At 54.3% G+C, this 25624-nt stretch overlaps 1 protein-coding gene across 2 annotated transcripts in view; it reads left to right on the top strand.

Annotated features, from left to right (window-relative positions):
- ADAMTS14 (ADAM metallopeptidase with thrombospondin type 1 motif 14) overlaps nt 1-25624 on the top strand; it is an 82232-nt gene that overhangs the window by 12892 nt on the left and 43716 nt on the right. For both annotated transcript variants that reach the window (XM_078434333.2, XM_078434334.2), the window contains exons 3-4: nt 11115-11271; nt 18551-18741. In XM_078434333.2, the coding sequence (XP_078290459.1) occupies nt 11115-11271; nt 18551-18741 (348 nt within the window). The remainder of the gene's footprint in view (nt 1-11114; nt 11272-18550; nt 18742-25624) is intronic.

Here is a 25624-nt window from a genome sequence, read left to right as displayed (position 1 = left end):
TTTTCTTCTGTTCTCTGTAACACGGGCTGAGGGGCCTGTAGCACAGCCCCCTTTTAGAGAACTGTTCGAAGGTGGGAGCATTTGTCAGGACACGGTTGGTCTGGATGCAAACCCTGTTCCCCAAGGGTTGCCTGAAGCCCTTTGTCAGCCTTTGCTTTTAAGCCAACCAGATATTTCTACCTTTGATCTGTCTAGAAAATGCCCATACCCCCAATCACCTCCACCCCACAGCAGAGGTTCATTTCCGCCCCTTGAGGCTGGCAGGAGCCCACACTCTGAATTAGCTCCTCGAGCCCAAAGAGGCCTTGTGTTCTGTGGCCCGACAGGCTGCTGGCCTGGGAGCGCTGACTGCTTGATGCTTTGTTACCTCATAATTCACGGTCCGTAGATGGGGAGACTCTAGGTAAAACATGCTGTCCCCTAAGCCATAGCCACATTTTATGGGAGAACAGACCTCTCATTAAGGGCGACATGCCCAAGGGAGTTTGTTAAGGAGGCTTGGCCCCAAGGATGCTTCTTTTAAGGGGGTTTGTGCCTCAGTACTTGTCCTCCTGAAGCTCACGTTTCAAAGAATAGACAAGAAAATCCCCTGGATGGGGACAGAGCGCTGTCAGGAGCCACTGAGGGCACAGGGGAGGGAGCGGCCATGGGGTGACGTTTGAGCTGGGCGGGAGGGGCGTTCCTGGCAGAGCTCACAGCAGGGACAGAGGTGTGGAGGCCCACGTGAACACGTGTGGTTCCAGGTACGGAGCAGGGCCCGTGTAACAGGGCTTGACAGGAAATACAAGTGTTGGGGTGGCCCAGACACTACCTCTCTCGGGGGTGATGGTTGTGGCCTCTCTCCCGGATCTCCCTGCCTCCACCCACGCCCCTGCCCATGACAGCAGCCAGAGCAGCCTTGTTAAGTCCAAGCGCTCCCGTGACACCCCCCCGGGGAAAGCCAAGCAGGCCTGGGCTGTGGTCTCTCCTCCCTGTCCGCCTGTGACCTCCTCCACCCCTCTCGGGCTGTGCTCCCCTGACTGCCCTCCTTTGGAGCATTCCTCCCCAGAGACTGCCATCTCCCTCAGACTTTTTCTCAGATGTCACCTTCTGAGTAACCTCTTCCCTGAGTCCACTATTTAAAAGTTCCAGATCCCATTTCTGTGCTCCGTGTAAACGTTCTCCCCCACCGCTGTTTCCACTTGGTATGCCCTAGTTTTACTTATCGATTGCCTGTCTCCCCCCTCGATAGAACGTTAGCCCCAGGTGAGGAGGAATTTGGGGCTGTGTCCCCAGTGCCCAGAACAGGGCTGGCTCAGTTATTATCTCTGAATGAATGAATGAATGAATGAATGAGTGAATGAGTGAATAGATGAATGGCACCGCAGACAGAGGTTTAGGAGAAACTGCAGAGACGTACGTGAATGTGTCAAGTGAGTCGGGAACCTGGTGAGCGGCCCTAGCGGCTGGGATGTGGGCCTTTGCGTTGCTAGTAACCGACAGGGCTTAGCAGAGACAAGGTTTGGTGACGTGTCCGAGTTCTAAGAAATCTGGAAGACGGGGCCATGGTGCCAAGCCCAGGTCAGGAGTAAGGACAGCCACGGGGCCCGGCAAATACGGATTCGTCGCCACCGTGCAGAGGAGGGCCGGGATGCCTGGAGGGCCTGAGTGGTCGGGAGCCTCCCGGGGGGGTTGGGGCTGGGCCCTGCACAGGAATCTGAGCGACGAACGAAGCCCGCTCCCCCTTCCGTCCTTCCATCCTCCTCCACCTTGCCTGGGAAACCGTCCCTGCTGCCACCGCAGCCTCCGTGTATCGCTGGCTGCAATCCTGCTGTGTGTCAGACTCCGTGGTGAACATTTCACGTGCGTGATCTCGTGTAGGGAGAACATGGCTTAAAACGCAGTCAGCGCCCCTCTGGGCCGGGGCGACGTCGGATGGCCCAGAGGGGAGGTTGCGCCGGGACAAGTGACCCGGTGGGGGCTGGCCCCCAGCTGTGGGAGGGACTGGCCACGCTCCTTCCTGGAGCTGCCCCACTGTCCGCGGCTCTGCCTCTGAGCTGGAGGTTGGAGACTGTGGGGCCTCGGTGCAGGGAGCCGCCCCTCCGCCCGGGGGCCTGGCGTCCACACTGCCCCCTGGCATGCGAAAGCCGCTTCCTGCCTCCTTGTCCTGAAGCTGCTGCCACTGCGGGGACTCAGGGCCAAGCGGGCAAGGTCGAGCTCCCAGCCCGAGCTTGGTGGGCCACAGTGGTGATAGGAGGGGGTGCCTCAGAGCCACGTGGCTCCCGGGCGCAGGGAATGGAAAGGACGGGTGGCTGCTAGCCTGGCAAGGTCTGCCCTTAACTCTGGCTGGGCTCCAGGGTGGGGGTTTGCTGCAGATGGGGAGTCTCTGAGCACCTGCAGGCGTGCGTCCCTGCCCTGCCCCCGGGCCAGGATCTCTGCTGCTGGGGAGGGGCGGGGGTTGTCATAAAAGTGAACACCCTTCATTTCAAGAATATTTACCAAGCTTTTGAAGACCCAAGGAACTGCTCCCCACAGTGCCAGAGGACAATCAGCACTTTCATCGTGGTCATTGAGGCCCGCTACTAATTGTTTTCGCTGTCTGTGCTGTGGACTCCTCAGCTTGGGTGGCCGCGACATCATTGGCTTGCCACTGGCCACCCAGCAGATCACAGCCCCCTCCCCAGCCCCCCCCCCCCCCCAGCTCAGGGCAATTTTGGGGAGTTATTCTTCATTCGAAGTGGAGCCGCCCCTCGAGGGAAGGAGGTGGTTGGGTCCTAAGACAGCACCTGTACACAAGGTGGGGACTGGCCTCGGTCAGGCTCAGCCCCAGGAAGTGCTCCCGACACGCCCTTCCCAGCCCCGCCTGGTCCAGGGCACTTTCTCGTCCTCTGTCCTCTCGTTCCCTCTCTGTCTTGCCCGTTTCCTGCATTATGACCGGCTGATTCTCGTCGAACAGCCCCAGCTGATGCCACTCTCTTTGTGAGACATGGACGAACCCTTAAACATTCCATTGTTGGGAAGCTTCCGGAGTTTGGATGAGTGGTTCCCAGGCCTGGCTGCACAGTAGAATCACTTGGGCAGCTCGGAGAGAATCCTGATGCCTGGGCCACATCCCCTGAGATCTGATCCGTTGGCCTGGGGTGTGGTCTCAGTGCCAGTAATTCTGCAAATCCCTCTGATGATTCTAATGGGCATCTAGCGGTGACACCCGCTGCTGTGGCCTCCTGGAAAAATCTATTGTGTGCTTGATGGAAAAGCTGGGGTCAGGTCGGGGATGCCAGGAGAGCCAGGCCAGAGAAGGAAGGAGGGGAAGGAAGGGGCTGGCCGCCCTGCCGTGGGCAGGACCTCGGTGGTGGGAGGGAGGCATTTGTGCTTCGTGACCTCAGTCCATCCTGCTGGTGACCCTTTGGTTTCAGATGTGGAAACTGAGGCTTGGGGAGGGCCTGGCTCCCAGGAGCAGCCTCTACACCACTTGCAGGGAATTTGGGTGACAGAAAAGGGGGGGCTTCATTGGGTTTGTCTCCTTTTTTAAAACTTTGTTTGAAAATAATTCTTTTTTTTCTTAAATTTTTAATTTATATTTGAGAAAGAGACAGAGAGACAGAGTGTGAGTGGGGAAGAGGCAGAGAGAGAGATGGAGACAGAATCCAAAGCAGGCTCCAGGCTCCAAGCTGTCAGCACAGAGCACCCACACGGGGCTCGAACCCACAAACCGTGAGATCATGCCCTGAGCTGAAGTCGGACACTCAACCGGCTGAGCCACCCAGGTGCCCCTGTTTGAAAATAATTCTTATGGAACCATTACTTGCTCGTTGTAGTAGGCAGACATTCTGTGCAGAATGGACTTTCCTTTTCAGATGGGGAATCCTAGAAAAGTTAGAAGACACCTACAGAGTTTAAAGAGAAGGAAATTGCAACAATTTTGCCACCCAGAGACCGCTCCCTAGCAGCTGGGTGCGTTTCCACTAACCTTTGACAGGCCCTTTGTCACCTTTAAAACTCCCCTAAACCAGGAAGGCCTTTCCTTGCTAAGGACTTTTCCCCTTAAGGGTGCTCAACCCACGGTATTTTTTCCCTCGGGCAGTTCCTTCTGTTTACGGCACAGATCTGAGCGGGTGAAAGCCAGGTCGTGGTGGCACCAGGAGTTAGAGGCTAACCATCCTGTGGTTCCAGAATGCTGCTCCCGGCACTGAACCCATGAGCCAGTGGGACTTCCAGGCACACGGGGAGTTGATCGTGATAATTCTGGCAGCAAGCGGGAGCATTCGCACAGTCCTTGCCGCAAGCCTGGACCGTGCTAGGTGCTCTGGGTATATTTCTCAGAGCAACCCACAGGATCGGTGCCGGTATAATCCTGAGGCACAGGGATGTCAGGTAACTTGTCCCAGATGACACGGTTTGGGAGGGCAGCGCCAGGGATCCTGGCTGTCAGGTGTCTGCATTTACCCGCCTCACCGACCACATTGCTTCTTCCCCGAAAGGATTCTTGCTGCAGGGGAACTAGGCCCAGCAAGCCTTTCACCCAGCACCTCCCAGGGTGTGGGGCCTGCAGAGGCCATGACCCTGGGAAAGGGGGGCCCAGCGGTCGCCCCGGATAACAGCCTCCAGCTGGTGGAGGATGTCCGCTTCCTGGTGTTTCTCCCGAGACTTTGGCCCGTTCAGGGAATTCTGAGGCTGCCCACGTGGGGCACGCAGGGCCGGGCACACCGGTTGAGGACAAGCCTGACGGTTGTCCACTCCGTCCTTCAGGGGCTCCTTCCTCCTGCCTATCCCCAAGGCTGCAGCTCGGGGAGAATCGGCTTTCAGACTTGCCCTGGCTGGGGCCCCGGCCTTGGCCGTGCAGCCTGCGGCAGAGCTCCTGTGGCAGAGCTCCTGCGGCTCGGGGCTTCCACATCAGGTTTGGATTACTCGGAATCTCGGCGTCCATGGGCTTTTATCCCAGCCGTGCTGACTCACGCTTCCGTGGTCACGGGCAGCCTCTGCAGCTCGTGCGCGTGTTGTCGTCTGAGTGCCTGTGTGTCGTCTCCACGCAGACGTGTCTGCTGTCTGCCCGCGCGTGTGCGGGTGTCAGCCCCAGGGGCACGCGTCGTCCCTTCGTGGGGCCCCGTGGGGCCCGTGTGTCCCCGTTTGCACCCTTGTGTCATTTCTCCTCTCCCTGAATGTGTCGTGTTTTTTAAACAGCTTTATTGAGATACAGTTTATGTACCATGCGGTTCACCTAATTTATTATAATTTTTGTTAATTTGACAGAGAGAGAGAGAGCACGAGCCGGGGAGGGGGCAGAGAGAGAGAGAGAATCATAAGCGGGCTCTGTGCCAAGTGTGGACACACACCGAGCTGCCTGACGTGGGGCTTGATCCCATGACTCTGGGATCGTGACCTGCTGAAATCAAGAGTCAGGATGCTCAACCGACCGAGCCACCTGGTGCCCCTCACCTAATTTAAAGTGTACAACTTAAGGGCGCCTGGGTGGCTCAGTCGGTTAAGCATCCAACTTTGGCTCAGGTCATGATCTCGAGGTTCGTGAGTTGGAGCCCCACATCGGGCTCTGTGCTGACAGCTCGGAGCCTAGAGCCTGCTTCAGATTCTGTGTCTCCCTCTCTCTCTGCCCCTCTCCTGCTCACGCTCTGTCTCTCTCGCTCTCTGAAATAAACATTTAAAAAAATTTTTTTTAAAAAAAATGTATAGTTCAGTGAATGTTCATGATATGGATAGAGTTGGGTAATTATCATTCAATTTGAGTTTTCAAATTTTCACCATCTCAAAAAGAAGCCCCGTGTCCTTTTTGTTATCACCACCCCCCATCCATTACCCCAGCCCTTGGCAACCGCTAATCTTTCTGTCCCTATGGATTTCCCTATTCTGGACATTTTGTTTGTATGGAATTGTAGAATATGTGGCCTTTGGCGCCTGGCTTCTTTCACTCGGCATTATGTTTTCAAGATTCGTCCGTGTTCCAGCATGGACCATTGCTTCCTCTTTTTTTGTTTGTGGATGCATTCATCTGTTGATGGGCATTTGTGCCTGTCCTCCTTTCTGGCTACCGTGAGCAGGGCCGCAGTGAACATTCAGGGACAAGTTTTTGTGTGGACATATGTTGTCATTTCTCTTGGGTGTATACCACGGAGTGGAATTGCGGGGTCATATGGTAACTGTGTCGTGTTTTGTGGAACCGTAGACTGTTTCCAAAGTGGCTGCATCACTTCACAGGCCCAGTTGGCCCAGTCGTGCGCGGCGCGGAGGGAAGCAGGGACTCTGGCACTGGCTGGCCGGGGCCCGGGACGGAGTTTCACAGAGGGGAAGGTCCCTGAGCGCCTGTGTGTGCCAACCAGAATGGCGCAGGAGAGGGTGGGCACGGTGATACTGGGAAGAGGGGCACCCACTGCAGGAGCTGCGTTCTGCAGAGGTAAGAGGGAGGCGAGCGGGAGGTGAGGAAGGGCACAGGGTGCCCGCAGGATGGGAGTTCATAGGGTGGTGGCAGGGTAGGGGAGAGCCCGCCCGACGGTGCCTGTTTTCTCCTTGAGAACAGGAGACCATGAGGTGGGGAGAGTGTTCGAAGTCTAAGCCATCAGTGTAGCGGGGAGCCACAGCAGAATCCCCAGCCGGCATCATGCTCACGGGAGAGCTGTGGCCGTTGATCTCAAGTGAGACCAGCGGGCACCACGTGCGTCAGTGTGCAAACAGGGAGAGGGTGGCTGGTTGGGTTGAACCAGGGCAGAGGCTCTTCTGAGACGGTGAGAAGGAGGGAAAGGCAGGGAGAGGGCTGTGGGCGTTCACAGAATTATTACCGTGTCCAGGGTGGTAAGAAGGGAAGTGAGGGCTTGGTCGGGGGTATCGGCCGTGATGAAGCAGTGGGGCCATGCACTGGAGGTCGCGATGAGCTCGGTGAGAGGGGACCCAGTGGATCGTCAGGCTGTCATCTTGAAAGAAGTCCTCCTGGGGGTGGTGGGAGGGAGGCAGACACCTGCAGTTGGGGTTTCTGAGCTCTGGCTGGTGCCGTGGTCTGGGGAGGGAGCGTGGCCGGGCACAGAAGCAGGTTGCTGGGTAGGGGGTGAGCCTGAGGGAAGCCATTCCGGACTCTCTTGCTGTTCCCAGTTGTGTGTATCACCCCAGCCTCCACTTGCTGGGCTTTCTTTCATTTCCTACAGTGGAACAGTTTCAAGCTGAATTTGCTGGAAGCCTAGAACCTGAGACAGCACAGCTGGCAGTAAAAAAACCTTGGTAATGGAATTTCCAGAACGAGTTCGGGCCCGAGAACGTGCTCTCCTTGGGAGGTGGTGGGCTGGTTGGTTGGAGGCCTGTTCTGCTTCTTGCTTCTGTGGGAAGGCCCCACATAGGCTGACCTTGGAAGGAGAAGAAAGAGGGGACCTGGCATACCTCTCACCTGGCTTCGTCGGGGCTCTCATCTTGAAATAAGCCCTCCTGGGCATTCTGCGAAGGTTGGCAAATCTGAGGGCACAGCCAGGAGGCTCTGGATTACTAGGAAAGGCTCTTCCTTGTGAGGAAGGGCTCCCCTTTCCTAGAGGGAGGGCCTGCAGCTGGCCTCCTGGAGTTCCCCCACTTACCCGTGCCTGGACCTCAGGCTGGGTCCTTGCTCCTGCCCTGGCGTTGACGGGAGAGCTTCTCAATATAAGCCCGGAGCTCGGCACCTCCAAGGACACATATTTCAGTCCTTGGGGGTCTCTTCCCGTGGCCCCCAAGATGTATTGGTTTATTGTGCCGTCACCTCCCAGTTTACGTGCAAGTACATGCGATTTTAGAATAAACATGTTTATATATACACATGCACATACACATACTCATTCTAAAATAACGCGGCTTCCGTTATCTGCTGAAATATTTGGGACTTCATCCCGATGATAGACGGTTACCAATGAGCAACTAAACTTGCTCAATTATGACCTAAGGCAGGATACAAGGATACGCCAACACCTACCTCCCCCATCACCACGTGACCCGTCTCCTTCAGAAGCCCTGGACTTCCCCTCTGGACCTGGGGCTTCCCCTGAAAGGAAGCAGGCCTAAAAAATCTGGGATAGCATGGCCTGGAGGCCTCTGGATGAAGATACGGCAGAAGGCATTACCTTTGCCACTAAAATGACGTCACCAGCCATCCTGGAAAAGTCCAACAGGTCCCCCTCCGCCACTCACCTCCCAGGAGAGGCCCCTCAGTAGCAGCTGTAGTAAAGGAGTCCAGAGCCTGGCTGATGGCAGCCAGGCCTGTGCACTGGAGAGTTTCCATTTGGAGAGAATCGCCTGAGGGCCTGCATAGAATGTGGCTCAGTTGGACATAATCAGCTGCTCTGGCTGTTTGTGTTGCATGAAGAACCTTTCTAATATATATTTCTGCCAATTGACTGTTTTGAAGAGAAGGAGGTATGGGTGAAAACGGCAATGTATTTTTGTCTTCCAGCAACATATGTTTTCCTCTTTTCCTGATTTCTTCTACAGAAATTTGATTTGATTTTAGTTCTTTAAAATTAGCCACCACTTTTCAGAAATACAAACATCTCATAAATTGAGAGACAGGAGTAATTTGGCAAGGGGGCAGAGAGCCAGAAAGTTCCCGTTGCCAATTTGTCTGCCCCAAGCGGTGCCTGGTGTCCCGGCCAAGGCAGAGCTGAAGACAGCCCGCCAAACCTCTCATGGTGTGGATGGGGAAACCGAGGGCCACGGGGGAGGGACCTGCCCAGCCCACTTCCTGATCTGGTGGCTGAGCCTGCCCGCCCATCGCTCTCCAGGAGGAGGCTCTCAGAGACCCGCGGGGCGCCCCATCCTGGGCAAGAACTCTCTGTCAGGGCCAGAAACGATGCACAAAATGGAGCAGGAGCGTTGCTGCAAGTGCTGTCTTTGACCCCTGGGTCCCAGAGGGATTTGAAACATATTTCCCAGGTTGTTATATCACAGGTCTTTGTCCTTACCAGTTAGCCAGGATGGGCAGGTAGGGATTTGGTAACTCTTGCCTGGGGAGAAGACTGTGGGCATGGGGCTGGACCAGACCCAGGAATCCTGGGGCTTCCACTTCTGACAGAGCAGGGCTGAGGGTGTGATGGGGATGGTGTGTGGGGTGAGAATCCTTTCAGGCTGGGAGTCACCTGGGGGATGGTGGGGTCCGTTCCCTTTAGGGCCATGTGCGGAAGTTTCTCCTCTGTTCTCACATCCACGTGGGAGGTGGCCTGGCTTCTGGGAAGCCCTCTGCCCAGAGGTAGGATGTGAACATTCTGCTTGCTCAGTAAGCTCAGACTAGATGGGAAGCCCAGGGATGTATAGATGGGAGTATGGGAGGGAAGTTTCCTTGCTGAGTGGCCCCCGGGGGGGCAGAAGTGGGACCCTGGGATGGCCTAAGGTAACAGAGCCTCCTGGTTAAGAGCCACATGGAGCTGGGCTCTTATTCTAGTTCTGTCACTTACTTGCTGGGTGACTGGGCAAGTTTCTTAACCATTCTGAGCCTGTTTCCTCATCCATGAAATGGGTCTAATATTTGCATCTGCCTTACAAGGTTGTTGTAAAGGTGGGGTCGTTTGGGGTTGTTGTAAAGGTGAAATATGTCAATATAAGTGGCTGTTATATAAGATACTGTTGTTAATCCCAGCGAGAATAAGACTTTGCAAAGGGTGGAATGTAGGGGAGTGTGTTTCAGCTCAGTAAACATCACCACTGTCCCTGCACAGAACAGGTTGTGTCTTGAGGGAGAGAGCTCTCTGTTGCTAGAGGCATCCAAGCAAAAGTTAAGAGCCCCCTGACTATTGGGGCTTGTCGGGGATGTTGTCGAGGGATTGAAGCCTCAGACTGGGTCAGGCCTGGTGATCTTGAAAGGTCTGTGCGGTCCATCATGGCGGGCAGGAGGGGCGAATTGGATGGTAGTGCCTCGCAGCCCAGCCCTGTGCCGTGCAGATCATTCCGGAGCCTGCATCCCTCGTGTGAGGCACTGAGATCTGGTGGCCACACAGGGCAGGGGATGCCAGATTTCGAGGGGCTGCAGTAGCTTTGGCAGGAGAGGATTAGTGGCTGCTGACGCGTGCTCAGGAGATCTTCGAGGAGATGCCCCAAGAAGTCATCTCGGAACAGGGGGAGGTGGGAAAGCTGGTGGAGTTTAGTTGCATGGAACCATGGCTGCTCCTGCTCAAGTGGAGAACGTCTGATAGATTTATAAAAATAGTTCCTTCGTTCACCACCTTGTGTTCACAGCTGCCTTCCCGGGGTCTGGAGCAGTGCTGGTATGTAGAAGGCACTCAATAGATACGTGTGGAATGAGTGAAGGAATTCATTAAGGATTGCCTACTATTTTCCAGGCACTGTAGTAGGTGGGCTGGTCTGACTGCTTTATAGAGCTGACCCCAGGGTGTGGGCTGGGGGGGCTGCACATGTGTTTCACTGGCCCCTGTGATTATTGCCTTCATCGGGGGCTAATAACACATTTGTGGGGCTTGGCCGAGGTTGCATTTTTAATGTTTTTATTTCCCAGGCCAACAGCTGATTATTTTTACAGGACTATTTTGATGCAGGCAAAAAAAAAAAAAAAAAGATTAAAAACAGAGCGTTCATTCCTGTGCCCTATCCTGGCTCGTTTATGGTCAGCAGACATGAACTGCGTCCCTGGTGGACGTGCCCATGTGCTTTAAATCTGACATAATAGCACGCTATGTGGGAGTGGAAACCGGCACCCATGTGCAGGATCATTAACCTTTACGGGTAGGAATTTCCCCCCCTTGTCCGGGGTGGGGCGGTTCAAGGCCAATCTGTGTGATGGCGCTTTGGGGTGGAATTCTGTGCCCGAGGCAGTGTGTGTGCGTATGTATCGCAATGCCTCTCCTGCCTCCCCCTACCCCCTTTAAGCTCTGGAGGCCTTTGGTGAAATGAAACGTTAGGTGGAACCCCAGGAGCGCCCCACAACACAGTACAAGCGGATCCGCTTTGCCCGAAATGGACCTGGGCCCCCTTGCTCGGCGTCCGACCACCCGCCCGCGCACTTCCCTGCTGGAATCCCAGGGCTCCCCGAGGCCCTCGAGGAAGGGTCCGCACCCGTGTAGTCACACACGTTCGCGGTCACAATTGCTCGCCTGTCCCGGGCTGTGTACTCACGCCTCTTCTCTCTCCCCCCTCTCTGCTCCCGCTTGCTGCGTTGCCCGGCTCAGGCGGGCCTCATCCGCACGGATCGCACCGACTACTTCATAGAGCCCCTGGAGTGGGGGCAGCAGGAGAAGGAGGCCAGCGGGAGGACACACGTGGTGTACCGCCGGGAAGTCGGCCAGCAGGAGTGGGCGGAGCCTGGCGGGGACCTTCACAATGAAGGTAGGCACTGGGCAGGTCCCTGAGCTCCACCTCCGCCGTAAGTCCCGCGCGGTCAAGTCCCGGCCTCAGCCTTCTCCTCCGCGAGGTGGGACTGGACCGTGTATACCAGCCGAGAAACCCCAGTGGGGCTTAGGGACCATTACAGCTGGCGGGTGAGCTGCTCGAGCCCCCCTGAACTGTGGCCCTAGGGACTCCGGAGGTCTCTGAGGGGCTCCACATTGCTTTGGAAGGCTGTCTTCCCTGCCCAGCAGAAGGTGCAAGGGTTGCAGTTAGCTCTTCCCCCTAAAAATTCACTCAGCCCGTGGGAGCCCCAGGAAGGAAGTTCATTTGTAGGGAGACTTCCAGGTATCAGGGCACCAGAGGTAGGTTTGTGTGCCAGAGCCCATTTTTATTTTTATTTTATTTATATTTTCTTTTTTGAGAGAGAGAGAGGGAGAGAGAGAGGGCACGTGCATGGGCAGGGGAGGGGCAGAGGGAGAGGGAGAGAGAGAATCCCAAGCAGGCTCCATGCTGTCAGTGTGGAGTCCTATGCGTGGATCAGTCTCACGACCGTGAGATCATGGCCTGAGCTGAAGTCAAGTCGGATGCTCAACTGACTGAGCCACCCAGGTGCCCCCAGGAGACCATTTTTTCTCCAAATGTTTATTTTTGAGAGACAGAGAGAGAGCAGGGGAGGGGCAGAGAGAGAGGGAGACACAGAATCCGAAGCAGGCTCCAGGCTCTGAGCCGTCAGCACAGAGCCCGACGCAGGGCTCGAACCCACGAACCATGAGATAATGACCTGAGCTGAAGTCAGTCACCCAACCAACTGAGCCACCCATGGACCCCCCAACAGACCATTTTTAAATCCTGCCTCCAACACTGTCTACTGTGAGACCCTAACCAATTGACTAAAATCTCTGAACCTATTTTTCTAATCTGTAAAGTAGGGATGGTTATTATTGATCTCTTAAGATTGGGTGTATTAACGATAGTGGGTATAAAAATTCCATCATGGAGCTTGGCACGTAGCAGGTGTTTGGTGAACAATTGTTCTTACTACAGTATTGTTCTTAGGGTAACCAGTGACACGTTAGGGTGAGAGCCCCTGAGAGCAGGGGTGTCCTGGCACCCTGGCTGTCGGCACAGGAGCCTGCATACCACCAGTACTCAGGGCCCATGCTTGCGTGAATGAACCAGTGGATGCTACGCGTGCTAGTCTTGGGCCCATGGCCAGCTTCATTGTCCAACTTAGCTTTGTCCCAAAGCCCCCTTTGGCCAGGAGGACGTGAGAAGGCTTTGGGTGGAATCTGGCCGTGAGTGGACCACACCCTCCTGCCAGGGCCCCGGTGGGGTTGGGCATAGCGTGAAGGAATGCGTGGAAACCAGTTGTCCCCACATACACTACCTCCTTTGAAGTACCAGCTGCTCTCCCGGTGCCCCTCTTGAGAGAAGCCACGGCACCAGAGGCTGAGCTGAGTGGTGGAGGGCTCTGCAGGCCTGGGGTGGGGGCACGGGGGGGGGGGGGCAGGGACTTGGTGGAGTCTCGGCGGGGGGCTGGGGTGAATCTCAAGGGCAGAGTGGGACGGCACCGTGCCTTCTGTAGTTGGGAAGAAAGACAAGTCTCACTGGGCTCCACTTTATCTGAGGCCAGCTCTGAATCAAAAAGCATAAATCTCCCCTTTTGGGGAGACCCTGGGGAAGTGCTGCTCCATGGCCATGGGCCTGGAACGGTCAGTGGCAGGGAAACTCAAACCGCTGAGCTCACAGAGTTGGCGTTCAGACCCAGGAAGGCTGCCGGGGCTTGCGTCATCAGGCTTCTCAGCTGAACGTCATGGGCCCATGGGTGATGCCATGCCTCAGGCCCATGCGTGTCTTTCCTTAGAAAGACAGGTGGCATTGGAGGGCGTTTTGGAAACCTGGGACGCTCACTCACTGTTCTTTCAAGACCAGCAGTGGGTCTGAGCCTGGTGAGTAGGTTAGCATTTCTAGGTGTGTCTGTCTCCATTTATCATTCGTGATTAGGACAGAAGGTTTCACTTCAGGGGTGGATATACTTCTTGGCCCAGAGCAATGCCTCAGAGGCCTAGGCCAGCCGGTCGGAACCTGCTTAGCTGCCAGCAAGTGGGCTTTTGAGAAATCTGCCTCAGGCCAAGCACCTTCCTCCACCTCTGTCTGCCTCCATGCTGCCCAAGTGTCAGCCCAGCTCAGGTGTCCCCTCCCCTGGACCCTCGAGCCCCTTGGATTTCTCCCAGGACTTCTTCTTGTCCCAAATAGGCTGGGGGGCTGGGGGGAGGCAGTTCCTGGAGGACAGATACCGAGTCTTTGTTCCTTCACATGAGCTCTGCCACTCCCCAGGATATGTCTGGCTTTCCTCAAGGGAGGAGAGGAGGTGTCAGAAGACCCATCAGATTGGTTTTCGAGCTGAGCTGTGGCCTGTGGAAGGGCTCCAGGCACCTGGGCTCCACTGGAGAAGTATCTGGCATTTGCCAATGAACTTGGGGGCACACTAAACTTCAGAGTCTGGAGGTAGAAATTCCCTTGGCTGGACCTCCAGGTCTAGCTGGTCCCCACCCAGCCCCTCAGAGACTCCCCCGTGGACACTGCCTGGGCCTCAGGGGCTGTGCCCTGGATGCTGCCATGCTGCTAATGCTGCCCTTTCCCTCCTCAACCCGTGGTCCCACTCTCAGCAGCCCCTTACCACCCTACAGGTCCTGCCCGAGGAGGGAACAGTCTGCCTCGGGGCCATGTGCACCTGTGGCCAGAGTTCCAGCTCTGTGGCAAGGGAGGGGGGGCAGGCATCAGACAGCAGGGCGGCCCATCCTTTCAGGGGAAGCCTGCCAGGCTGGGGCTTGGGGCTAGTGCTGCTGCTTTTGTTTTGTTTTTTTTTTTTGTTTTTATTTATTTTAATTTTTTTAAGCGTTTATTCATTTTTTGAGAGACCGTGCGAGTGGGGGAGTTGCGGAGAGAGAGACACAAAATCCAAAGCAGGCTCCAGGCTCTGAGCTGTCAGCACAGAGCCTGATGTGGGGCTTGAACCCACAAACCATGAGATCATAACCTGATCCGAAGTCGGACGCTCGACCGACTGAACCACCCAGGCGCCCCAGCGTTTGTTTTTTTTTTTTTTAAGTTTATTTTTATTTACTTTGAGAGAGAGACAGGGAGTGAGTGGGGGAGGGGAAGACAGAGAGGGAGACAGAATCCCAAGCCAGCTCTGTGATATCAGCGTGAACACGGGGTTCGAACTCATGAACCACGAGATCATGACCCGAGCCTAAATCAAGAATCGGATGCTAACCGACTGAGCCACACAGGTGCCCCCTCTTTTTTTTTTTTTTAACTTGAGATAAAAGCCATCATTTAAATCATTTTCAAGTATACATTTCAGTGGATTTTTACTATGGTTACAGTGTTGTGTACCCATCACCACTATCTGATTCCAGACGTTTCTGTCGCTCCCAGAGAAAGCCCTGTGGCCCGTTAATTAGCAGTCACGTCCCTTTTCCCCCTCTCCAACCCCCTGGCGACCGCCAGCCTACCTTCTGCCTCTATGGATGTGCCTCAGGACGGCTCACGTAAACGGCATCACGCAGGCCTTCTGGGACTGGCTTCTCTCGCCCCGCATGTGAGGTTCAGCCGCGTGTGGCTCGTGGCATTACTTCACCCCTTCTTGTGGCAGGGTGGTCTTCCACTGCACGAATACACCACATTTTGTTTATCCCTTCACCTCTGGGTCGGCGTGGGTCGTTTCCGGTTTTCGGTTATTACGATAACGCTGCTGTGGACGTTCACGTACGAGTTGTTGTGTGGATGTCTGTTTTCAGTTCCCTTGGGTATGTAACTGGGAGTGGAATTGCTGGGTCCTATGGAAACGCCATATTTGTCTTTTGGGGAACTGCCAAACTGCTTTGCAAGAGCAGCTGCACCATTTCACATTCTCGTGGGGCGTCTTGGGTGGGCTTCTGGAAAACCCCCCCCGGGGGCCTGCCGCCCCCACCCTCCCCTCTTGGAAGGTTACCTGTTTCTGGCCTGAGAGACAGAAGAGGGTGTGGGGGGCACCTCTCCAGGGCCTATGGTTGACGTCAGTAGGCCCTGCCCAGTGCTCCTCACTGTTTTTGCTGAGAGGGAAATCCAGGCGGGCCCTGATAGGGTGTGATCACGTGAGGTTGGGAGCCCTGGGTTTCCATTCTGGGCTTCTGCCATTAACTTTCTGTGTGACCTGGGATGAGTCAGGTGACCTCGCTGAGCCTCCCTTTGACAGGCCTGTGGCTGGGAGAGCCGTGAGGGGTCACGTCCACCTTTCACTTGCAGTCTGTCAACCCGTGGGCACTGCTCCCATGTTGGGAGTGGCCGCTCTTTAGTCTCCCTGCTCGGTGGAGAGAGCGCTTGCTCCTTCTCCTCCCCTCCTGGGGGGTCTCCTTCCCCTCTCCCAGGCATTTGCCTCCGGGCTCTGTACTCACCATTGGGCTCAGGCACCAGGCCGCCGGGAGTGCTTGTGTCAGGCCTAGTGAGGGCGACGCCGGCCGGAGCTGGGCTCCCCAGGCTGTGCATCACTCAGAGGGCTGGCCACGCGTTTCTGGTTTCTCCACTCAGCCAGTGCGCACACGCTTTCCCAACCCTTCAGTCTAGTGCTTTCCTTCCTTTGCACTTGAGAGCCCCGAACCAAAGGGAAGACAAAAAGAAACCATAGCAGGGTCCCGTGGTTCCCTGTTGCCCTGTCCTCAGATTTCAGTTCCTGAAGTATCCATATCGATAGAGGCTTAGAGGCAGCTCTTGGGTCTCTGCCCAGGTACCTGTTGAATCGTCCCCAAGGGTCACGCATATTGTGGATGGTTTCACCCCACACTTGCTCACAGTGGGTTTTGCTAATACAATTCCCACTGCTGGGGACCCTCTGTTCCCCGTGTTCCAACAGGTTGTCTCCCGCTCCCCGTCTGGCCCAGCTTAGATGTCCCCTCCTCCAGAAGCCTCTGTCAACCCCCCAGTCCTGGTTTGGGTCTTGGTGTAGAAGCCTTCCCTAGTCAGTCCTCCTGTAGGCCTTGAAGTCACTGTACTGTTACCATCTGGTTCTTTCTCTGTCACCCAGGGGAGGCAATGGGTTCAAGGGCGGGGCTCCCACCTTTCCCACTCACCTACCCTCCACCCACCAAGTAAGTATAAGGCCCCTCCTGCAGTCATTCCCCTTGATACATGCTGGGGATGTATTGGTAGCATTTTCCTATCCTTAGTTCCTGTCCCACTCTCTGGAGGATTCTCACATAACTGGATATTCTCAGAAATTAATGGTATGGGCACCTGGGTGGCTCAGTTGGTTAAGCATCCAACTCTTGGTTTTGGCTGAGGTCATGATCTCATGGTTCGTGAGTTTGAGCCGCACTGACAAGGAGGAGCCTGCTTGGGATTCTCCCTCCCCTCCCCTCCACCACTCACTCTCTCTCTCAAAATAAAATAAAATAAAATAAAATAAATAAAATAAAATAAATAAAATAAAATAAATAAAATAAAATAAATAAAATAAATAAAATAAAATAAATAAAATAAAATAAATAAAATAAAATAAAATAAATAAAATAAAATAAATAAAATAAAATAAAATAAATAAAATAAATAAAATAAAATAAATAAAATAAAATAAAATAAATAAAATAAAATAAATAAAATAAATAAAATAAAATAAATAAAAATAAACAAAATAAATAAAATAAAATAAAATGAAATAAAACAAAATAAAAAAAAATAGAAATTAATGGTACAAGTACCAGAACTTCAGGGTAGAATGGAGCGGAATCATGAAATGTTAAGGCTTTGGAGTCTTCTCAAGAGACCCCAGCCTCTTATCTGACTTTCTTAGTGTGGGGGAGGAAAAAGAATTTTCCCTTTACCCTTCCAGGTTCTGGCTGAGGCACCCTGTAATAAAAGACAGATTAACAAAGATAAAGTAATCAGAAGTTCAATTACATGGATACCTCCTGTGTATGTGGGAGAGACTCAGGAAAATTGAGTAACTCCCCCAAATGGTCCAAGCCACCACCCTAACATCAGCTAAAGACAAAAGAAAACGTTGGTGGGTGGGAAGGAGCGGTGAGTTGATGGGAGGTTACCAGGAAAACACGGCAAACAGGGGCAAGGTTGTTATGTGGATTTAAGTCATTTCCCTCTCTATTGATAAAGAGTTTCCAGAGATTTAGAGTCATCCTTCTTCCTGGTGCAGGGTGGGAGACCCCCTTACGAATGGAGATTTCCCTTAAAGGGTCACTTCTCAATTTCCAGAGCTTTTCCCGTGTCTGCTGTTTCTTAAAAATAATCAGCCTGAAATAATCCTCACACCACAGAGACGTATTTTGGGGTGGCAAATTCTGCTCCCCTCCATTGGCTTTTCCCACCGTGTCCTCACGAACCCTCAACTCCACCGCCCCAACAAATGTTGCTGCAGTTTATTCAGACTATGGTGCAAATGACTGATAACGACTTAAGGTGCCACCTTTCTAAGTAGCAGCACCGATGGTGATGCTTCAAAGCCTGGTGTCTTGATGCAGACAGACCTGGACAAGCTACTCTGGACCTCAGTTTGTTTGCCTGTATATTGGGGGCAGTAACCTGAGAGTTGTAAGAATTGGATTGGATTGGATTAGACTGGAGGTCAGCAAACTAAGGCCCACCATGGGAAATTAATTTTTTTTTAAGTTTATTTATTTTGAGAGAGAGACAGAGACAGAGAGAGAGAGAGAGAGAGGGAATGCACACAGGTACGTGTGGGGGAGGGTCAGAGAGAGAAGGGGACAGAGAATCTCAGGCAGGCTCCCCACGGTCAGCACAGAGTCCTGCCTGGGGCTTGGACTCACAAACCCTGAGATCATGGCCTGAGCCGAAATCAAGAGTTGGATGCTCAACCGACTGAGTCACCCAGGCGCCCCCCCACGTTTGATTTTTACAGCAAGCTTCTGGGTGAGAGATCAAGAGGGGCTCATCCTGTGTCACAGGAGGAGTGAACGGGCAGGGCTGGGTCACGCGGGGAAGATAGGGCTGAGTGGGACCTGCGACCTAGGCCTTCGAGTCCAGGCGAGGTCCCCCTTCTCCGTGTTCCTCGCCTCAAAGCCTCAGCCGTGGCCTGGCTCCTGGAAAAGGGCTTGTGCCTCCGAGCTGGCAGGTGTGGGAGGAACCCTCACGCTGAGTCGGCTTCTTACAGAGGCAGGAAGAGGGCACACGTGACGAGGCAGAGCGGGCTGGCGGGCGGCCTCCGGGCGACAGCTTCTCCTGTGGCTCTGACCTCTGTCTCTCTTCCCATCCTGGTTGGCAGCCTTTGGCCCGGGCGACCTCCCCAACCTGCTGGGCCTGGTGGGCAACCAGCTGGGCGACGGGGAGCGGAAGCGGCGGCATGCCAAGGCGGGCAGCTACAGCATCGAGGTGCTGCTCGCGGTGGATGACTCCGTGGTGCGCTTCCACGGCAAGGAGCACGTGCAGAACTACGTCCTCACCCTCATGAACATCGTGAGTGTCCTCATGTCCCAAAGCGGGGGCGGGGCTACCAGTGTTGCTCAGAACACGATTTCCCTCGGGCCGGTGTTCCCTGATGGATGCACTGCTCGCTCCTTAGCCCAGCAGTGACCCAAACCTGAGCTGGCCTGACCCCCGCCCCAGGCTGAGGTTTGGATTAGACTGGAGGGGCCCATAGGCCATCGGCGCTGGCCCCTGGCAACCCGGGGCCTGGGGCCAGTGGGTTCAGGGCTGGGACACATTCAGAGCCTGAGGCAGGCGTGGCCAGGGGCTTTGGTTGCCCAGGAGTTGAGGGGCCTTCCCTGGGACTCCCCTTCTGGAGAAAATGCCCAATCCCAGGCCGGGAAGATTGGCCAAAGAGCCTTCAATCTGCTGGTGGGGGGGCCAGATCCCAGGTCCCGAAGGGGGCCTTTGTTTGGTGCACAGGGAACAGAAAGGTGGTTGTGCAGATTGACGTCTTCACCTGCCTCGATAAGAGTTTCCGGAGACTGAATCATCCCCTGCTTTTGGTACAGCTATGAGACACCCTCACAGATGGACATTTCCCTCATACATGTAAATGTCTCCCACGAAAGGGTAACTTCCACTGGGGTTTTTGGAGCTTCTCATATGCCTGCAGTTTCTTAAAAATAACCTGCTTATGAGGCGCCTGGGTGGCTCAGTCGGTTAAGCGTCCGACTTCGGCTCAGGTCATGATCTCGCGGTCCGTGGGTTCGAGGCTCGCGTCAGGCTCTGCGCCGACAGCTCGGAGCCTGGAGCCTGTTTCAGATTCTGTGTCTCCCTCTTTCTCTGAACCTCCCCTGTTCATGCTCTGTCTCTCTCTGTCTCAAAAATAAATAAATGTTAAAAAAAAAATAAAAAAAAATAAGCTGCTTATGGGGCGCCTGGGTGGCTCAGTCGGTTAAGCAGCCGACTCTTGCTTTCGGCTCAGGTCGTGATCTCACGGGTTCGTGAGTTTCAAGCCCCACATTGGGCTCTGTGCTCACAGCTCAGAGCCTGCTTGGGATCCTCTGTCTCCCGCTCTCTGCCCCTCCCCCACGCACACTTGCTTTCTCTCAAAAATAGATACATGTTCAAAAAAATAATCGGTATGCCAAAGAGGCATCTCTTGGGGTGCCCACACCGGCCCGCCTTCATTGTTCTTGGAGCTGTACTGTCTGTGTGTGTGTAGAAGTGGTCCTTCGTCTAAGCCTCTGAAGGGGTGGGTTGGGGTCTTGTCTTATACTTTTTTTGAGCCCCAGCTGCACACAGCACAGTCCCGGACCCCTAACGGGTGATGGGTATGTGTGGAGTGGGTGAGTGGATCGTTGGAAGAAGCAGGGAACAGAAAGGTAGCAGGTTTGTGTCCATAATACGGGTGTAAAGAAAAGGGGGGTGGGGCTGGAAGTCAGATCCAATTACACTGAGCCCCAGGGAGGTGGGGACTGAGCCCCCGGCCTCCTCTTTGTTGGGATATGAATTCTTCTGTCCCTTAAGGAGCCTGCCGTGTGGGACTCTTAAGAGCAAAGGCTACCACGTTGGGCTGTTTGTGAGGCAGGGCAGGTGATTATGAATATGGACACACCCACCTCCCTGGAGCCCTTGACCACCCACCCAGACTCTATAGATGGCTAGCCCAACCTGAGGCCACACAGCCTAGTACTGGTCCCATCAGTGGGAAAGCAGGGTTGGCCCCTGGAGCCAGCAGGTGGGGGCAGGGGAACCCTTAGGAAGCCCTCAGGTGCTGGAAGCCTGGGTCTTGGGTCCAGAGCGGGGGCTGAAGACCCCAGGAGTGTGAGCCTGTGAACCAGACCCCATTCACAGCCCCAGAGTCCTTCCGTTTGCTAAAGGATACTTTTCAGGAAAAGGTCAAATCCTGACGCTCATACAGAAATAAAAGCAGGCGGGGCGCCTGGGTGGTTCAGTCGGTTAGGCGTCCGACTTCGACTCAGGTCATGATCTCACGGTCCGTGGGTTCGAGCACCGCGTCGGGCTCTGTGCTGACAGCTCAGAGCCTGGAGCCTGCTTCGGATTCTGTGTCTCCCTCTCTCTCTGACCCTCCCCTGTTCATGCTCTGTCTCTCTCTGTCTCAAAAATAAATAAACATTAAAAAAAAATTAAAAAAAAAAAAAATAAAAGCAGGCAAGTGTGAAAGATTTTAGTTTACTCAGTAATCAGGGAGGGAACCAGGCAAGTGTTAACCACCCTTTCAGAAGAGAACCCTAAGAATGGAAACATTTACGATCAGGGATTTTGAAATGAATGTGCAAACAGAGAACGAAATTGGCTTTTTCACGGGGTAGAAGAGAAGACAGGATTCGTGCATCTGTAGACACTTTACATTGTTATCAAGTGTCCGGTTCTCAGTTGTAACGTAGCTTCCGTGGAATCAGATTCAGATAAGGCGAAAAGTGTCCTGTGGACACATAGTTTCCATCAAGGTACACGTTGTAATTATTCTCCGGGCTTGAGGCCTGGCCAGGGTCCCAGGTAGGAAGCCCTTCCCGGGGATGGCAGGGAGTCTGGTGGCCCGTGCGACTTACGGGCTGCGTCTTTGTTCCTGAAGCTAGAAGGCTAGCAACCTCACTGGGGACACACCCCTGGATTCTGGCTGTGTGACCATCCTAAGCAACTAAGTGGTGGGACCTCCCCCACCTCCCCCAAGAGCTGGCCTCGCCACTGTCTCTCCCTTTCTAGATTCTGGCCTGGGAATAGGGATGAGGAGAGAAGGCCTAGGCGGGAGTGGTGGAGGGTTGGGAGTCTGGGGAAGACCAGAGGCTCTCTTTCATGGTCTGTGGCCTCCCGTCTGGGTGCCTCCAGTGAGCATTCTCTTGCTTTCTTTCTCCTTAAATGTGCGTTGGTTGGACTAAAGTGTGAGCAGGTCAGCAGGATCTGGAAGGGTGGGACAGGCTTCCCGGAGCCCTGCTCCCCAGCTGGCCTCACTCTCCACTGTTGATGGTTGTGCGTTCATCGGTTCACAGCCGGGTGCTGTGCTGTCTCCGTGGATCGTCCCCCGTGCTGGGCATTGGGCATGATGGGAGTGGATGTTAGTCTGGTAGGGTGCTCTCTCTCTCTCTCTCTCTCTCTCTCTCTCTCTCTCACCTCCCTATTTGTCCTCTTGGTGATATAAGCCAATAGGAGCCAGGCTTTCTCTCCATGGCAGGAAACAGGCCCATTGGGCCACCCCAGGCCCCACACTTCCTGCTCCCAGGACACAAAGGCAAAGGAATCCCCCCGATGTTTCTAGGGAAGGCTGGCCTGGGTCAATCAGGTGGCTGTCCTTGACTAATTGCTATGACTGGAGGGTTGGCTTGGGTCCCCAGGTGGAGCCCAACACCTTGCATGGGGGCGAGGTGGAACAGAATCTCTTCCTAGATAGTGGGGAAGCCAAGCATGCAGACAAAAGAATGGCTTCTATAGTGGAGGGCTCAGAGGAGTAGAAAATGGGGTCCCTGCCCTCAGAGCCTTTACCTTGCTGCGTGTCCCCAGACAACTGCAAATAACATCCCCTTGTAAGTCATTACAATCATTGAGCAAGCACTGGGAGCCAGACTCCTTGTAAATGTGACTTCATTTACTCCAGTCTCCCGACTACCCCGTGAGAGGTCTGGCTATCCTGTCTCCATCTGTTCAGCCACAGGCCTGGGGTCTGAGGCCTGCTCTGTCACTTTGGAGCCAACCCTCTTCACATGGCCTCTGCATATAGGTCTGAAGCCTCATGCCTGGTAGTGCTATCTCTGGCTAGTGACCCAGATGTCAGGGAGGAAAGACAACTTTCCCTCTATCCTCTTAGGTTCAGTTCCAGGGGCTTGCAATTTAAACTGATGAAAGATCATCATGTGCAATACGTGTATTTGTGGGGATGCTTAGTGATGAGTCGCTCAAAGGGGTGATTTGAATTTGTAACTTATATACCTAAGGGGAAAGAGAGTTGGCAAAAGCTTGTACGGTTAGGACAAATAGGCTTATTTAGGAAAGACAAGTAGGTTTTTAGGAGAACAAATGGGAAATAACATTTGCGGTTACACTTGTTTATACTTTCTGTCCTTTTTTATGGTGATGAAGTTGCCCAGGAGAGGAGGGGGAAAGTTAGAAAATGATGGGGAGGGTCTACAGGAGCTTGTTCCCCAAGAAGAATTTGGGGGCTTGATGAACCATACAAGGCGGATGGTTCGCCATAGGGGGATCTTCTGGGAGGTTGCGTTCTGATGTCGCAGGTGTGGAAGGCAGCCAGCGAGAGCTCTGGCCCACGTTGGTGAGTGGATGGGTGGCCAACCACCTCTCCTCCTGGGGGACCAGCAGCTCATCCTGTCCATTGTGTGGGAACTTTATTTGGCTGGGATGCTTGAAGCTCAAAGCACTAATTTCCTGAGGGATTTCATGAAGCCAGTATAAAGGGTGTCCCTTTGCTGTCCCCTTAAAGTGCCTGCCGGCCTGTGACCATTTCTGATCCTGATTTGTGGGGCCGGGGCTGGCCTAGCAGGATCAGAGAGAGATCCGATTCCCGGGATGTATGGTCCTATTGTGCTAACCCTGGAGGAGGGGGAGAAGCCGTTAGTGAAACCCTCAGAACCATCTGATGGGGCCCTGCTCACTGGCAGCTCTCAGGGTATCCTGCCTCTCAGTTTTCCTTTGCATTAACCTGGGGATGTGCTATAAATATTCATGCAGCTGCACATGGTGGCAAGGACCCCCCCCTTCCCTCCCTCACATGCTGGTGGGCCCTTGAGGGACTTTATTTGCCCATGCCTCAGTTTACTGCACCAGGTCACTCTCCTTAAAGCGTCTTCAAGCCTCAGGACTAGGGAACCATTTGAGAGCTTTGAAACATAAGGAGCAGTTTTGTTCAGCATTTGGTGAGTGCCTAGTGTGACACTCAGAAGTCTATTCTAGAAGTCTATTCTAGAAGCTTTGGTCTGGCGGCCAGAACAAGCCTCAGACCACGGAATAGTTTGGGAACCATTGAGGCCAGTGCTGCAGGAGCTTAGAGGAGGCAGCCGTCCCTGTGGACTGGAGGGAGAGGCTTGAGGTTTGGAGCTGAACCAGCCTGGGGGGAAAGGGTTTGGTGAGGTGGATCATCGTCGTATGGAGGGATTGTAGACGTAGGAATGAGGGGGCAGCCAGGCCTGCGGAGACCTCTCAGGAGTTTAGCTGTGGCGGGAAGGTCCCTCGGGCGACAGCATGGGCTCTGGCATGGAGAGGAGGGGTGAAGAACATTGCCTGACGGTGGCACTGGCTTGGATTTGGGGGGAGGAGAAGACGGAGCCTGAGCCTCCTCGAGCCTTCTCGAATATCACAGTATCGTTCCAGCACCTACCACATGTCCGGCATGGGGCTGAGAACCTCACAGACAGGCTCTGTGAATCCTCACAGTGGCCTTACGCCAGTGACATTCCTTTGACCGCTGTGGCTCTGAGAAGCCAAGCGACTTGGCTCGGGATAGTAAGTGGCAGAGTTAGGATTCGAACCCAGATCTGTCTGATTCCAAAATTCATGCGCCCCTCCCCCCCCCCCCCCCCCCCCCCACTGTGGTAGAACCAGGGGCAAAACAGCTCTGAGGAGGAAGGAGAAGGAAGATCGTAGCCTCCACCCCCTGGCCTCTTCCCGAAATGGGTCTCCGTAGCTGAGTCAGGATTCTGAAGCTTCACCCCTGGGCCTGCTTCCTGCTCTCGGCTCCTGGCTGTGGCCAGGCTTGCCAGCCAGGGGCATGGAGAGAATCAGGCACTGTCACCGAATCTCTGCGGTGAGGACTCTCTGCGACAGGGGGATGCAGGCATCCTCAGAGGGCCCAGAGCCAGAGCAGAGAGAGGGCAAGGAGTCAGGCCCCTTTATCGGTCCTCACTGAGCCATTCCGCAGCCAGATCCCTCTTTCTTGGCAGTCCTAGGCTCCCTGCCCCCCCTGCTCTCACCCCATCTGGCCAGGCTGATGCCACAAAGGTGTTGGGCGTGGTTGCCGTATAGATGTTGGCCGGTGCCTCTGAGAGGGTCCTACCCTCTCTGACCTGCTTCCGGGCCCCTTCCTGAAGCCTCTGCAGTGCTCTGCTGGAAGAGCTTGGTGCCCCTTTGAGGCCCAGGAGGTTTGGCTGCAGATGACTGTCAGACCAGGGCCTTGGTGGCCTCAGCCTGGGTGGGTGGCGGCGTTCTCTTGGCACATAACTGTGTTAAATATTCATCATAAAGGCCAGTTTGGAATGCCACAAAAACACTGCTTTCGTGCTGACAGAGAGTGTTGCTTTGCCAGACGTTTTCCGTTCGGGGATATGTGAGCCTCCGAGCAGCTCATCCTCCCTGCTCGTTGGAAGGACACAAATCCTCCTCCTCCCTCTCTTTTTAGGCCTTTCTCTTGTCATGTCTCACCCTAAAATGCTTTCCGCTGCTTTTTAGGGCAATCTGAGACCCCCCACAACTAGGAGCAGAATCTACTTACTTTGAGGTAGTGGTTCTTAATAGGCAAGTTTGCTTCCCAGGGGGCACTGGGGAAGGTTTGGAGATATTTTTGGTTTATTGCAGCTGGAGGGGATGGGATGCTACTGGCTATCTTGAAGGAGGAGCCAGGAATGCTGCTAAACATCCTCCGGTGCACAGGACTCCCCGCAGCCAAGGTGGCCCTTGTGGCCGGGAGTCCTGCCCTGAGGTATTAGCTCCAGTCGCCATATTGCTTTTTGAAAGCAAGCCCCCTTGGGCAGAGAACAATGCTTAACACAAAGGCGTGAATACTGGGATTCCTGGCAGGAGAGACACAATAACAATGAGGACAAATACCCCTCCTGGTAATGAGAGCTTTATGGTTGACAGAGCACTTTCATACCAGGCATCTCGGTCGCCATATTGGAGGTCACGCTCCTGAAATCCCGTATTCCTGGGCTGACCTAATGGACCTCTCATCAGCTCCCCAAGT

Source organism: Panthera onca, chromosome D2 (genome assembly GCF_046562875.1).
Source record: "Panthera onca isolate mPanOnc1 chromosome D2, mPanOnc1 haplotype 2, whole genome shotgun sequence".
Taxonomy (NCBI): domain Eukaryota; kingdom Metazoa; phylum Chordata; class Mammalia; order Carnivora; family Felidae; genus Panthera; species Panthera onca.
The sequence above is the reverse complement of the archived record's forward strand: the minus strand, read 5'-3'. Positions and strand labels throughout refer to the sequence as shown.